This window comes from Hippichthys cyanospilos, chromosome 15 (assembly GCF_059441005.1).
Source record: "Hippichthys cyanospilos isolate Australia breed blue-spotted pipefish chromosome 15, RoL_Hcya_1.0, whole genome shotgun sequence".
Taxonomy (NCBI): Eukaryota; Metazoa; Chordata; class Actinopteri; order Syngnathiformes; family Syngnathidae; genus Hippichthys; species Hippichthys cyanospilos.
This window is the reverse complement of record NC_142383.1, coordinates 16,746,282-16,758,390: the sequence shown is the minus strand read 5'-3', so window position 1 is coordinate 16,758,390 and position 12,109 is coordinate 16,746,282. Positions and strand designations below refer to the sequence as shown.

At 44.8% G+C, this 12,109-nt stretch overlaps 2 protein-coding genes across 7 annotated transcripts; both read left to right on the top strand.

Annotated features, from left to right (window-relative positions):
- Window positions 1-832: 832 nt before the first annotated feature.
- LOC148411976 (GRAM domain-containing protein 2B-like) lies at window positions 833-4,918 on the top strand. 4 transcript variants are annotated; one of them, XM_088435124.1, is made up of 13 exons: window positions 833-1,051; window positions 1,172-1,265; window positions 2,035-2,104; window positions 2,212-2,315; window positions 2,375-2,470; window positions 2,575-2,646; window positions 2,869-2,922; window positions 3,057-3,174; window positions 3,259-3,354; window positions 3,901-3,991; window positions 4,072-4,176; window positions 4,429-4,498; window positions 4,564-4,918. In XM_088435124.1, the coding sequence occupies exons 1-13, from the start codon at window positions 984-986 to the stop codon at window positions 4,600-4,602; spliced, it is 1,077 nt and encodes a 358-aa protein (XP_088291250.1). In that variant the 5' UTR covers window positions 833-983; the 3' UTR covers window positions 4,603-4,918. The 4 variants fall into 4 exon arrangements, with proteins under 4 accessions (XP_088291250.1, XP_088291249.1, XP_088291248.1 ...); XM_088435123.1 differs by having other exon boundaries at window positions 3,256-3,354; XM_088435122.1 differs by having other exon boundaries at window positions 2,869-2,949.
- An 887-nt stretch (window positions 4,919-5,805) lies between these two features.
- LOC148411975 (TNF receptor-associated factor 2-like) lies at window positions 5,806-11,495 on the top strand. 3 transcript variants are annotated; one of them, XM_088435120.1, is made up of 12 exons: window positions 6,819-6,891; window positions 7,369-7,581; window positions 7,950-8,028; window positions 8,771-8,869; window positions 8,942-9,103; window positions 9,628-9,702; window positions 9,777-9,851; window positions 9,929-10,015; window positions 10,082-10,489; window positions 10,575-10,752; window positions 10,823-10,971; window positions 11,135-11,495. In XM_088435120.1, the coding sequence occupies exons 1-12, from the start codon at window positions 6,887-6,889 to the stop codon at window positions 11,351-11,353; spliced, it is 1,749 nt and encodes a 582-aa protein (XP_088291246.1). In that variant the 5' UTR covers window positions 6,819-6,886; the 3' UTR covers window positions 11,354-11,495. The 3 variants fall into 3 exon arrangements, with proteins under 3 accessions (XP_088291244.1, XP_088291246.1, XP_088291243.1); XM_088435118.1 differs by lacking the exon at window positions 6,819-6,891 and adding an exon at window positions 5,806-5,993 and having other exon boundaries at window positions 9,929-10,489; XM_088435117.1 differs by having other exon boundaries at window positions 9,929-10,489.
- Window positions 11,496-12,109: the final 614 nt, after the last annotated feature.

Here is a 12,109-nt window from a genome sequence, read left to right as displayed (position 1 = left end):
CAAACGGGATTAAGATGTCATAGTTGGGTTTTAAACTAAGTTTAAGGTTCTCAGAGTAGGGTTTCAAAAAGGCTAGAGTTAGATTTTTACAGTAATCAAGGTAAGGTTTCAAACGGGATTTAAACGATGTTTAAGGCTTCAGAGTTGGGTTTTAACCCGGTGAGAGTTTCTAACCAGAATTTTAAACGAATTTTAGTGTTTCATAGTAAGATTAGACTTTCAAAGTAGAGGTTAAAACTAGAGTTAAGGGTACAAAGTAAGGTTAAAAAGGGCCAGAATGTAGGGCTTTAATTCAGGATTAGATTTTGAGTGTCAAATGGGTACGGGTTTACGTAAATTTAGGCAGAATAAAGGCACGCACATGAATAATGAAGCTAAAAAAAAAAAAAAAAACACTGAACCTAACCCCATTTTTAAACTTGTTCTGTCTTGAAACCCTCATTTCAAATGTGTTACACAAGTCATGCTCATAAAACTTGAATTTAAATGTTTGCTTTAATTTAAAAATACTGAAATACTTTAAATATGAAACTTTACGCCACAGCAAAGCGATTATTGACTATATTATTGATGACGCTGCCCCCTGGTGGACATTTTGGTGTGTCACATCGACGTGGCTAAAAAAAAAAAAGTCAGTGGTGTGGTAGACATTTATTTCAAATAGAAATTAGAACATGTAAAAACCGCGCGTGTTAATAGTGAATAATTGACAAGAAATTAAGTTGAGTGTTTTTTTTTTAATTTAGAGAGGGGGGGGGGGGGCAAGTGGGCGGTTCTTTCCTTTACTGCTCTCCCGATTCTCGCTCCCCTTTCCCGGCCTCACCCCCGACTCCTCCCCGGTTCCTCCTCCTCCTCCTCCTCCATCCAGCCACTTCTGCCACATTTTGCCCCCCTCGGTCCAAAGACTTCGTACCCCCGGGGCGTACGCGTGCCCCCTGGCGGCGGGGGAGGAGGAGGGGAGGGGGGAGGACGACGCGGCGGTGATGGGCGAGCCGGCCGAGCGACCGTTGACTCCGCCGGGCCGGACGACGGAGTACCCCCGCGCGAGTAGGTGAGTTCGAGCCAGCTGGAGCTCAAGTCCCGCTGCGCGGTGCTCGTGGAGCCTTTGCTTGACTACCGATTCGTTTTTTTTACGAGGCGCTGCAAGTTTTTGTGTGTGATTTGGTTGCAGTTGTGGGGCGGACAACGACGTTCCGAGTGGCCGAAGGAGACCCGCTCACCCCCGCCTGTCCAAGTCCGAGGGAAAAAAGTCACCGTCCACTCAGGTGTCTTCATTTTCATACTTCCTGTTTTTTTCCCACCAATCATCCGCCGAGCCGTCAAGTCACCCAGACAGTACCTTCAAGGACCTCCGGGATTTAGGAAACTTTTACTGCATGCTCGCGTTTCGGCACCCGCGGACTAACCGATTCACGTATTTCTATGCGCTTAGTATTAGTTTTTACGTAATAGTAAGCGGATATACTTAAACTACTAGTTTTTAAAGAAATGGAAAGTAAGCAATAGAAAGTTTAAATCGTTAATGGTGGTATGTTTACAGTGGCCCTGAAAAAGGTAAGCAATTTGTTTGCAATTATTTGTTTTTGTTTGCACTTGTTTGAGTGTCATTTGGGATTTAAAAACATTTATTTAATTATGCGTGCAAAAAATGTGCATCGAATATTTGCATATGTTAGAATTCTGTTCAATTTCCTCAATCGTTAGGGGACAGTATGATACCAATGTATTGAATACAAAGGAACGCAGTATTCGCAGAGTCAAAATGTGTTAATTGACGCTGACGCAAATAAGAAGAAAATAAACATAAATGGGGGTGCTCTTGAAAAACAAAATCTCATAAATAACTGTGGGAAAAGTGAGATTGTTGAAAAATAATGGAGCAAAAAATGTCCCAAAAAGCAAATTTGCTCATATCCAGTGTGCAATGACATTCTGTTCTAACCTCAATGTGTCTGCCTGTCTCCATGTGCTGCTGCACCGCACGCTGAACGAAATTGCTATTGCTGAAAATGAAAATTTTCCGGTTTCTTCCAGCTGTCCAAGACGAACGTACAGTTTCACAAGTTGTTCAAGGAAGTGAGCAGAGACGAAGCGCTCAAACAAAGTTCGTATGCCGCCTGCTCGAAGAAGTTGCTTGATTTTAATATAGTTCTTCTTATTATATGTAATAAAAAAATAGATGACTTTTTATTTTTTTGGGTCCATTGGCAGGCTACACATGCGCGCTACAGAGAGACATCTTGTATCAGGGCAAAATGTTCGTCTCGCCAAACTGGATCTGCTTCCACTCCAAAGTCTTCGGCAGGGACACGAAGGTAAGACGCACTCTCGCTGCATATGTTTGGTTCTGAGAAGGTCCAAAACTCCTCTGTAGATCGCCATCCGGGCCGCGTCTGTGACCTTCATCAAGAAGACCAAAACGGCCCTGCTGGTGCCAAACGCCTTGGTGATCGAAAGCACGTGTGAGCAGGTACTAACGCCAAGTTGGAGTCGTATTTATAACCAACCGAAAATGTTCTAAAGTGACCCCGGTGCAAATATATCTTAACCTGATCACATTTTTTTTTTTTCCAGCACGTTTTTGTGTCCTTCCTGTCCCGGAACACCACCTACAAGTTCCTGAGGTCCGTCTGCGTCCATCTGGAGGTCAGTTGCGACGTTAAGTGTAATTGCAGATCCACACCACTAGGTGGTGTCGTGGCGGTCACGTTCACAAAAACTTTTTTTTAATTACTGTACAGTACCGTCAGAAACATTGTTTTTAAATCACGCTGATGATTAATGAGCGACTGAAAAAAATTAGCATCATGTTTTATAGCTTTTTCCGCAGGTTAGAATGTTTCAGATTAGTTATTTTGAACTTTGCAGGTGGAGAAGACGTGCAGCAACCATGTGACCTCCTCCTGCGAGGACAGCTTTGGAGTTAAGCGCCCGCCATCGCTTCCCCTGGTCTGGAATGTTTTTGTTGAACTTTAAGCCTTGCAACATCTATGGCAAGCAGGAGCCTTGTTCTCAGCAGTAGGTCCATTGTATACGCTCCCGTCTGCGCTCGGCAGGACTTCGCCCGGACCTTCTCCGATCTGGACGGCGTGGTGCGACAGAGGCGACAGGAAATGGAGGCGGAGACTAGTAGCAGTTCTGGATCGCAGACTCCGGATTGCGACAAAATGGCCGGTGGGTGAAAGAACGCGACTGATGCCGTTTTCACCATCTGTTTTTTTTTTTTAGCCTTGTCTTGCTCTTCTTCTCGTCAAGCAGAATTCTCGGGCCTTCCGGAAACGTTTCTGAGCCGGGAGGTGGCGGTGCGCGCGGATGTCCACCATCAGCCGGCCCAAAAGAGCCGCGCTAAGAACGGTACCGACCGCCCCGCTCGGCAAAGTCAATTGCTGTCCTGTGTGGAGTTTGCGTGCTCTCCCCGTGCCCATGTGGTTTCCCTACGGGCAATACGGCCTCCCTCCACACTCCAAAAACATGCATGGGAGGTGAATCGGACATACTAAATTTTCCTTAGGTGTGATTGGCTGCGTGAACGGTCGTTCGGCTCTGCGTGCCCTGCGATTGGCCAGAAAACCGATTCAGGGTGTCCCTGTGCCTACGGCCCGAATCGAGCTGGGATATGCACCGGTCACTGTTATTGATTTTCCGGACTTTTTAAAGCGTGAAAATACGTCCCTGGCAATGAATGAGTCACTTTCACTTCTAGAAGGGTGTGCACACTTATGCAACCACATTTCAGTTTTTTTTTTTTTGCTTCTACTTGAATTGTTAAAGCTTTGAAAGGATTTTCGGTGGTAATTTTTGTTCGAAAAAAATATCAGCAGGGGTGTGTAGACTTTTTATAGCTGCTGAGCGGAAAATTTGAAATTGTGTGTTTTTTTTTTTTTTTTTTTTGCCTCAAAGGGACTCCGAAATGTGTGGTGGGGGCCCCAGAAGCGGACAAAGTCTGGCCTCACGCCAACTTAGTCCCCCTCCTGCTCATTTATTTCTTTTTGTGAGTTCCCTCTCCAGCACGCGCAAGATCAGACGCAGTTTTGCACATTTTTGAGATGTTTGCGTCCCCTCCTAAAACAGAGTCGGCGTCCTGGTGATGTCATCGTGTTACATGGCTTTCAAGATGGCCGCCCTGGAGCATCGTCTGAACGCCATATTGTCCGCCAGGGATCGTGTGCACGGAGGGTAAATGGCAAAAAAAAATTACGCAACAAAATTACTATTAATATAATTGAACACATTAGGAACTCGCTTTAACTTAAAAGATGAGCTTTTTCGTAAATATTTGATTTTACGAATATTTTTACTAAATATTTTGATTTGATTTATTACCTCATTGGGAGGAATTAATTTATATGGACTAATTATTTGTAAAACTTATTATCTAAATCTATATCAATAATCAATATATATATAAAAACAGCAATATTTTTGCAGAAACATGGCGAGGACGCAGGATCCCGAGATCTTGGGCGAACTTTCGGCCAGTTTGTTGAAGCTGGAAAAGGTTTGTGTGTATTTTGTTGCTCAAATGTCACTTTGATGTTGTAACGCTATTCTTTGTGTGTTTAGATTCAAAGAAATCTCCAGAAGCTTTTGGATGACACTTAAAAAAAGAAAAAAAGAGAAAGGAAGATGATGTGACCAATCATCTTCTCCGCTCAGGATCATGTGACTCCAGTATGTGCAGTATTGATCGGCGGTAGTATTCATGCACTTTAAAAGAAAAAAAAAAAAAAAAGGGTTCCCTCGTAATCGCGTAGTTTCTGCTGGTTTTATATACATTTTTAAAAGTGCTTTTAAATTATATTTATATAATATACATGTATTTTTTAAAATCACGCAGATGGATTAGATGTGTCCACGCAATTTCATATGGACAGTATTTTCACAAAAGCATATCTTGTCCAAAGGTCCAGTGTGTCATTTCTGAATATTCGATATTAAAGGGATTTATTTTTTGTCCAATTACTTGATCGTTACATTAAAGAAAACATTACACATTCAACATTACATCAATAGAATTTTTTTACCGTAATGTAGAAATTGTTTACAGTAATTTAACGGCACTTTTCTGGCAACCAAGTAGTAGGTATTTCACCCAAAAAATAAAAAAACAGCAAATATTTTAAGTGTTGTCAAAATGTGTTACAAAATGAAGCGTGTAAAATCAACAGTATCAATCAATAAAAATACTGTAAATGTATAAAACGTTTACAGTAATTTAACAGCACTTTTCTGGCAACCAAGTTGCTGTTTGTTACTGTAAAAACGTCATTTTTATTTCTGGTTAATATGTAGTAATTTTAGCCTCATTAATGTTTTTTTTTTTTTTTTGTTAGATGTGTCAATCAATGGCCCAAATCGGTCGAAAAATGACACAGAGGTTAGTATTTTGAGGCTAAAGTAAGAATTCTGATATTGAAGTGCGTATCCTGAGAAAAAAGTGAGAATTCTCTTTACATTTTATCAGAATTTTTATGTGACGGACAGAATTTAGTGAGAATGCTGAGAAAAAAATAAGAATTCACGCTAAAGTATTCTGACTCCAATCTCAGAATTTCAATCATATAATCGTATACTTTTAATCTTATATGTGTTATATGTGTACCCTAACCCAATGTTTAATGGCGGTCGATCACCGTTTAGTGAGTAAAAAAAGAATACATAAATAAAAAGCAATTTTGGGGGCTATTCGCGGTTTCTCTCCCCCGTGAATAGCGGGGGTCCCCTGTACTCTTGTCAGCGTGTGTCATCGTCAAACCCAGTGTGAGCCCCGCCCCCGCGTGACGTCACCGGTGGTCGTGTTGCGAGGGAAGCAATGGCGTCGCTGGATGAAAACAGCCGCCGCTGCCGGAGAGCTCGCCCGTGTTGTTGTTATGTGGCGGAAAGAAAAAGTCCGACGTCGCCGCGCTTCTAAAACAACGTCGACTCGAACCCCGGGACAAGGACGCGCGGGCCATGGCGGCTCTTTAAGACCAAAAGACCGGAGCGGGCTGCTGGTAAGCGGAGGTGGGTGGAGGGGGGGCATTTCCGCCCCCCCTCTCCCTTTCTCTCTCTCTCTCCTCCGGGTACCACTTCTTTCTTCTTCTTGTGACTCGAGGATGCCGTGACGGCTTAGCAACAAGGAGACAATGGAAGCGAGGGAGGGAGGAACCAAGCAGCTAGCCAGCCAGTCAGTAGAGCGATATGTCAACAACAACAACAACAACAACAAAAAAGGCCGCGGGGGCCTCGCTGTTAGATGCTAAAATCACGCTAGCATTTTGGACTCCATTTCTATCCGTCTTCGCGTTTAAACGCCACGGGCGTTTATTCAATCCGGACAACTTTATTGATACATTTTGATGTTACTTATTTGAACGATAAAGTTTTAGGACGAACGTTTTCGTGATCTTAAAGGAATACTCCACTCCATTTGGTTATTTTTATGCAGTTAAAAAACATGTATTTAATTTTTGTTAATTAAATAATACTTTTGAATGTTTTTTTTTTTTTTTGCGACTTAATGTCTAATGGAAATGACATCATCATATGCTGGCCGCTCAGGTAAACGACCGTTAACCGCTCGGTTTGTGAATGTCACATGACCAACAGGTGAGCCGTGATTGGTCATTACCAGAGCATTGAGCACGCGTGATGTCATTTCGAACAGAGCAAGTGGACGAGTGTTTTTAAATCTTTTTCAAAATTTTGTCAAAGTAATTGATATACATATTAAGTCATTCAAATTGTATAATAGGCCAAATTTATAACATCATAATGGATTTCTCCCTTGTAATGAGTTACATTTTTCTTGGTATTCATTTTCCTATGTTATATCTTTTATTTGTGTTAACCTTATTAACAATTATGTAAATTTGATTTGCACGTCAACCACTGTTGGAGGTTATGTATGGGGTAAATATCAAATGTTTGATTTTTTTTCACTGCTTATTCAGCATTTTTTCACTGCTTGTTCAAATAATGTTTAAAATATATTTTTGATATGAAAAAGTAGGTATATAATTGATTGTTGACAAAATATTACCTTTTTAATGCAGAAAATTGCTAAATAAAGGCAGTTTAACGAGCTTAATTTTTATTTTTACTTTTTTTACTTTGGATTACAAATTCACAGGTTTATTCTTTTATTATATATATTTTTTGGCTGTGATTTTACAACTTTGTCATTTAAAAAAAATTGCTTTTGATGATGCACTGTAAGAAAATTAATAATTGAGTATCACTATGCAACATTTTTAATGTTTACATTCCTCACATCAAAGCACTGATTTTGTTTACGTATTGATTCAATTTCGTTTTCTATTCAGAGCTTCTGATATTAAACGGATAGTAATTAAGGATCCCATTTAATTGATATTTGCTGATACCCAGGTGTGAACGCTTGCGATTGGACAGCATGGCCGCCCAGGAGCCGTCGCCCCCGTCGTCCATGGAGAGCAACAAGCCGGGCTTCCCCAAGAAGATCCTGGGCAACAAGCTGGAGGATAAGCACCTGTGCAAGTGCTGCCACAACATCCTGCGACGACCCTTCCAGGCGCAGTGCGGCCATCGCTTCTGCTCCTACTGCTTCAATCTGGCCATCAGGTGAGCCCATCAACAAATGGCGCTCAAGGCCGCGTTTGTTTTACCGCCATTCCCGAAATATAAGACACACTTCCTTTTGTTTTATATCAGCCCTATTCTCACGAATAAATGACTGCAAACGGCAGCTCGTGTTAGCTGGGCTTTGTTACGACATTATTTTCAATAAAAGAAGCGAGCTGACTGAACCGCCGTCCGAGGCCTTCCCTGTTCACACGCTGGGATATTTCTAAAATGGAGAGGGTCGTGTAAAAGTTATGATGTCTTCATCTGATTCAGTTAAGAGCGCACCGGTTAAAGAACGCGGAAAAGTATTTCCATTTGACTCGTTTATTATGCAGCGGTGGTATTTTGGCATATTGTTGTTGCAGCAACGGACCACAGAAATGCAACGCTTGCATCAAGGAGGACATTTTTGAGGAGACCACCTCAATCCTGAAACAAGGATGTGTGAGTACATTTACTTACCGTCAGTAGCTGAAACAATGGAAGAGGGTTGGGGCCAGTATTGGGAATAAAAGGTTGGCAGGATTCTCACTTTTATCTCTGAAATCTGACGTTCTCAGAATTCTGAATTTATTGTCAAAATTCTGACTTTCAGGTGAGTATTCCGACTATATGCTCGGAATGGTCACTTTAGTCAGAATTCTGAGAATACGGTCAGCATTTAAGCGTTGAAGTGAGAATTTTGGCTTTAAAGTGAGAGTTTTCTCAGAATTCTGACTTAGAATTTTCACTTTAGTCAGAATTCTCAGAATTCTAAGAATGCTCAAAATTCTCACTTTAAAGTCGGATTTATGAGAATAAAGTCAGAATTTTTTATCTTAAAGCATTACTTAGAATTCTGACGTTTTTTTGGAATTTTTATTTGTCAGAATTCTAAATTTAGTCTCAAATTTCTCCGACTTCTGAGAATAAAGTCAGAAATCCGACTTCAGTGTTAATTCCCACATATCGGAATTCTAGTTTTTCTCAGAATTCTGACTCCATTCTTAAAATCAAGTCAGAAATTTGACTTCAAATAAGAATTCTTAGAATTAAATCTGAATCCTCACTTTACAGCGGAAAAATGCGACTATTCAGTTGAATAAATTCTGAGAATTTTGGTAATAAAGTCAGAATTCTGACTAATGTGAGAATTCTGAGAATCGTCATGAGTTAGTCATCAATTTTGTCCTTTTTGATTGTAAAGGCTTTTCCAGACAATGCTGTTCGGCGGGAAGTGGAAAATCTGACGGCTGTCTGCTTTAATGAAAACTGCTCTTGGAGAGGATCTGTCAAAGAGTATGAGGTGAGTCCATTATAATTTTGTTGACTTGGTCGAGGCTCATAGTCCGAAATTCACGGTATTTTTCTGTCTCAGCTGAACCACGAGGGCAAGTGCGAGTTCATGATCGTGCCGTGCCCTTCCTGCAAGGAGCGCATCCGCTTCAACGAGCAGGAGCGGCACAGCGAGCGCGAGTGTCCCGAGAGGACGCTCAACTGCAAGTACTGCAAGGAACCTTTTCACTTCAAGAATATCAAGGTGAGAAAACAAACCAAAAAATTCCTGGAAAATTCCATCCGCACATCCCTACTTTGTTCCCTGGTCGCGCTCATGTTAGCATTAGCATCTAGCTTCATCGCGCTCTGTACAGCCCCTTAGATAATGTGAGAAAGCGTTGAAAGAAGATAGCAGGGAGCTGAAATTTTGCTCAGAGGGTTTCATATGGCACAACCACTTAGTTATTACACTACCATAAGTGTGCCATGCCTTGGCTAAAATACTGCCAGGATGATGTGGAAGAAAATGTCCCAAAAATGGTCAAAATACTACATATCGGGTATTTACTGTTTTGGAGGTTCATAGCAGACTGAAATGGCAAAAGAAGCTGAAATCTGATGGGACAAAATAATTGAGCATTTGCGCACGTGGTCATATAAAAATGGAAGTCCTCTGTCATGCTATACGGCACCGCTAGGCTACGTACGTAGGAGAGGAATTAGCGCAGCTAACGGAATTGACTGATGCATTAATACAAGTTAACGATCTGTCTTTTTGCTCGCCAGGCCCATGATGAGATCTGCCCCAAATACCCGATGATCTGCGAGGGCTGCGCCAAAAAGAAGATACCCAGGGAGAAGGTGAGCTCCAAGACCGCGCGTTTTTTTTTTGTTTCCGAAAACCGACTCCCCCCGTCTTTCGTCACTCCGTCCAGTACGTGGACCACATCAAGTTCTGCAGCAAATTCAGGATGCCGTGTCGTTTTCACGTCGTGGGTTGTGACATGTCGGTGAGTGGCTTCCTCCTCGTGTCCGGGGGTCACAAAGGTCAGCGGGCAGTGGGAACGCTATAACGCCAACCGCGCAGGTGGAGAAGGAGAAGACCCACGACCACGAACGCGCCTTTGCCTACGAGCACCTCAACCTGCTTCTGCACTACATCATGGGCATGAAGGTGAGCATGGAGGGGCTGCAGCCGCAGGGTCTGGAGGTGGCGGGACACAAACTGGTGGAACTGCAGCAGTCCCTCAGGGAACTGGAGGCCCGGGTCTCCCAGCTCAGCGCCGCCTCCTCCTCCTCCGGGCCTCCCGTGCAGGGAGCCGCCGCCTCCTCGTCCTCCGGCTCGGGGCCGCCGGCCCCGGCCCCCCTGCCCCCGCCTCCCGCCCTGGCCCCCGCCCTGTCCGTGTCCACCTCCTTCACGCCGCTGCCCAGCTCGGTGGGGGCGGCCCTGGAGCTGCAGCTCCACAGCGAGAAGACCAAGGTGGCCGAGCTGGGCCGCCGCTGCACCGAGCTGGAAGTGAAGTCCGGCACCTTTGAGAACGTGGTGTGCGTGCTGAACAGAGAGGTGGAGCGCTTCGCCACCACCATGGAGGCCAGCAACCGCCAGCACAAGCTGGACCAGGACAAGATCGAGGCTCTGAGTAACAAGGTCGGCCTCGCCGCCTTTAGCCGTCAGGCGGCCACCTCGGAGGAAAAGCTTTGCACGCCCCTCGTCTTCGACTCGGGTTTTGCAGGTGCGCCAACTGGAGAGGACGGTGGGGCTGAAGGACCTCACGGTAGCCGAGATGGAGGGTCGGCTTCGGGAAATGTCCGCCACGACTTTCGACGGCGTCTTTGTGTGGAGGATCTCCGACTTTGCCAAAAAGAGGCAGGACGCCGTCGCCGGTCGGGCCCCCGCCATGTTCTCGCCAGGTAAATGCTTTAGCAGTTGTCGGCTATTTAGCAAAACCGATCAACGACGAGTAAGCCGGTTCCTCCGCAGCCTTCTACACCAGCAAGTACGGCTACAAGATGTGTCTGCGGATCTATCTGAACGGGGACGGGACGGGGCGTGGCAGCCACTTGTCCTTGTTCTTTGTGGTGATGCGAGGACTCAGCGACGCCCTGCTCAAGTGGCCCTTTAACCAGAAGGTAACGCTCAAGGGAATTGGGACGGAGCCCTAATTTAGCCAAACGACGTGTGGAATTGACAGCCCCTAAAATAGTTATTTCTTATATCCAAATACTATTTTATTCCGACGATTTTCCATGACTCCCGTCTCCATCTTGAGGACGAGCACGTTTCTCCGCGCAGGTGACCCTGATGCTCCTGGACCAGAGCAACCGGGAGCACATCATCGACGCCTTCCGACCCGACGTCACCTCGTCGTCCTTCCAGCGGCCGGTGAGCGAGATGAACATCGCCAGCGGCTGCCCGCTCTTCTGCCCGCTCTCCAAACTGGACGCCAAAAACTCCTACATCCGCGACGACACCATCTTCATCAAGGCCATCGTGGACCTCACCGGGCTCTAGGAGGGGGCGGAGCCACGCCAGGCGCTCGCTTTTCACCACCGGGGTTTTACTCCGAGGTAATGCCTGTAACAGTGTTCTTCTGCCGCTTTGGGGAGTTCCGAACGCGTGCTTGGGCGCCGCCCACAATGTCCGCCGCCCGCCAGCGCTATTTTCTTAAGTGCGTCGCAGGAGGACATCGACGGGACGCCGAGGACCGAGTGGGAAAGCCGCGAGGTGGGTGCGGGGTTTGGTTCATTCGGGGAGGGGGGGGGGTGAGGTCTTTTGCTTCTTCGTCTTGTGATTGTGGGTGTCGTGAGCCTCTGGTCTGGTTTTCAGTACATTTTGTATAGACAAACGTGGAGTTATGTGATCAAGGAGACTTCCCCCCTCCTCCCTTCGTCACGTGCATGCTCGCCGGGGCCTCGGATCGACCTGCGGTTAGTTCTCGCCCGCGATTGGTGTTTAAGTTAGAGCGGTTCTCAAACTGGGGTCCTCGAGCCGCTGAGGGTCCACGGGAAGTTCCGTGATGGGCCGCGAAAAAATATTAAAGTTGTTGTAGTCTTTTTGGTACGGTGGCCTCTTAGTAGAGACTTCATGGACTTGATCCTCCTCTCGCACTTTTTTTTTTAACCCTTATGTGGTATTCGGACCATTTTTGGAACATTTTCTTCCACGTCATTCTCACAGTATCACGCAAGGATTAAATCATCTACTTTATAAATAAACACAATATATTATGAAACACTTAACAAAAATCTGTATTTATTTAGTGACATG

Coding starts and splice junctions, on each gene's coding strand:
- LOC148411976 (XM_088435121.1), top strand. CDS start 984: ATGGGCGAGCCGGCCGAGCGACCGTTGACTCCGCCGGGCCGGACGACG. Junction 1,266..2,034: donor AAAAGTCACCGTCCACTCAG/GTGTCTTCATTT, acceptor GGTTTCTTCCAG/CTGTCCAAGACGAACGTACA. Junction 2,471..2,574: donor TCGAAAGCACGTGTGAGCAG/GTACTAACGCCA, acceptor TTTTTTTTCCAG/CACGTTTTTGTGTCCTTCCT.
- LOC148411975 (XM_088435117.1), top strand. Junction 9,852..9,928: donor TCGTGGGTTGTGACATGTCG/GTGAGTGGCTTC, acceptor CCAACCGCGCAG/GTGGAGAAGGAGAAGACCCA. Junction 10,490..10,574: donor TCGAGGCTCTGAGTAACAAG/GTCGGCCTCGCC, acceptor CGGGTTTTGCAG/GTGCGCCAACTGGAGAGGAC.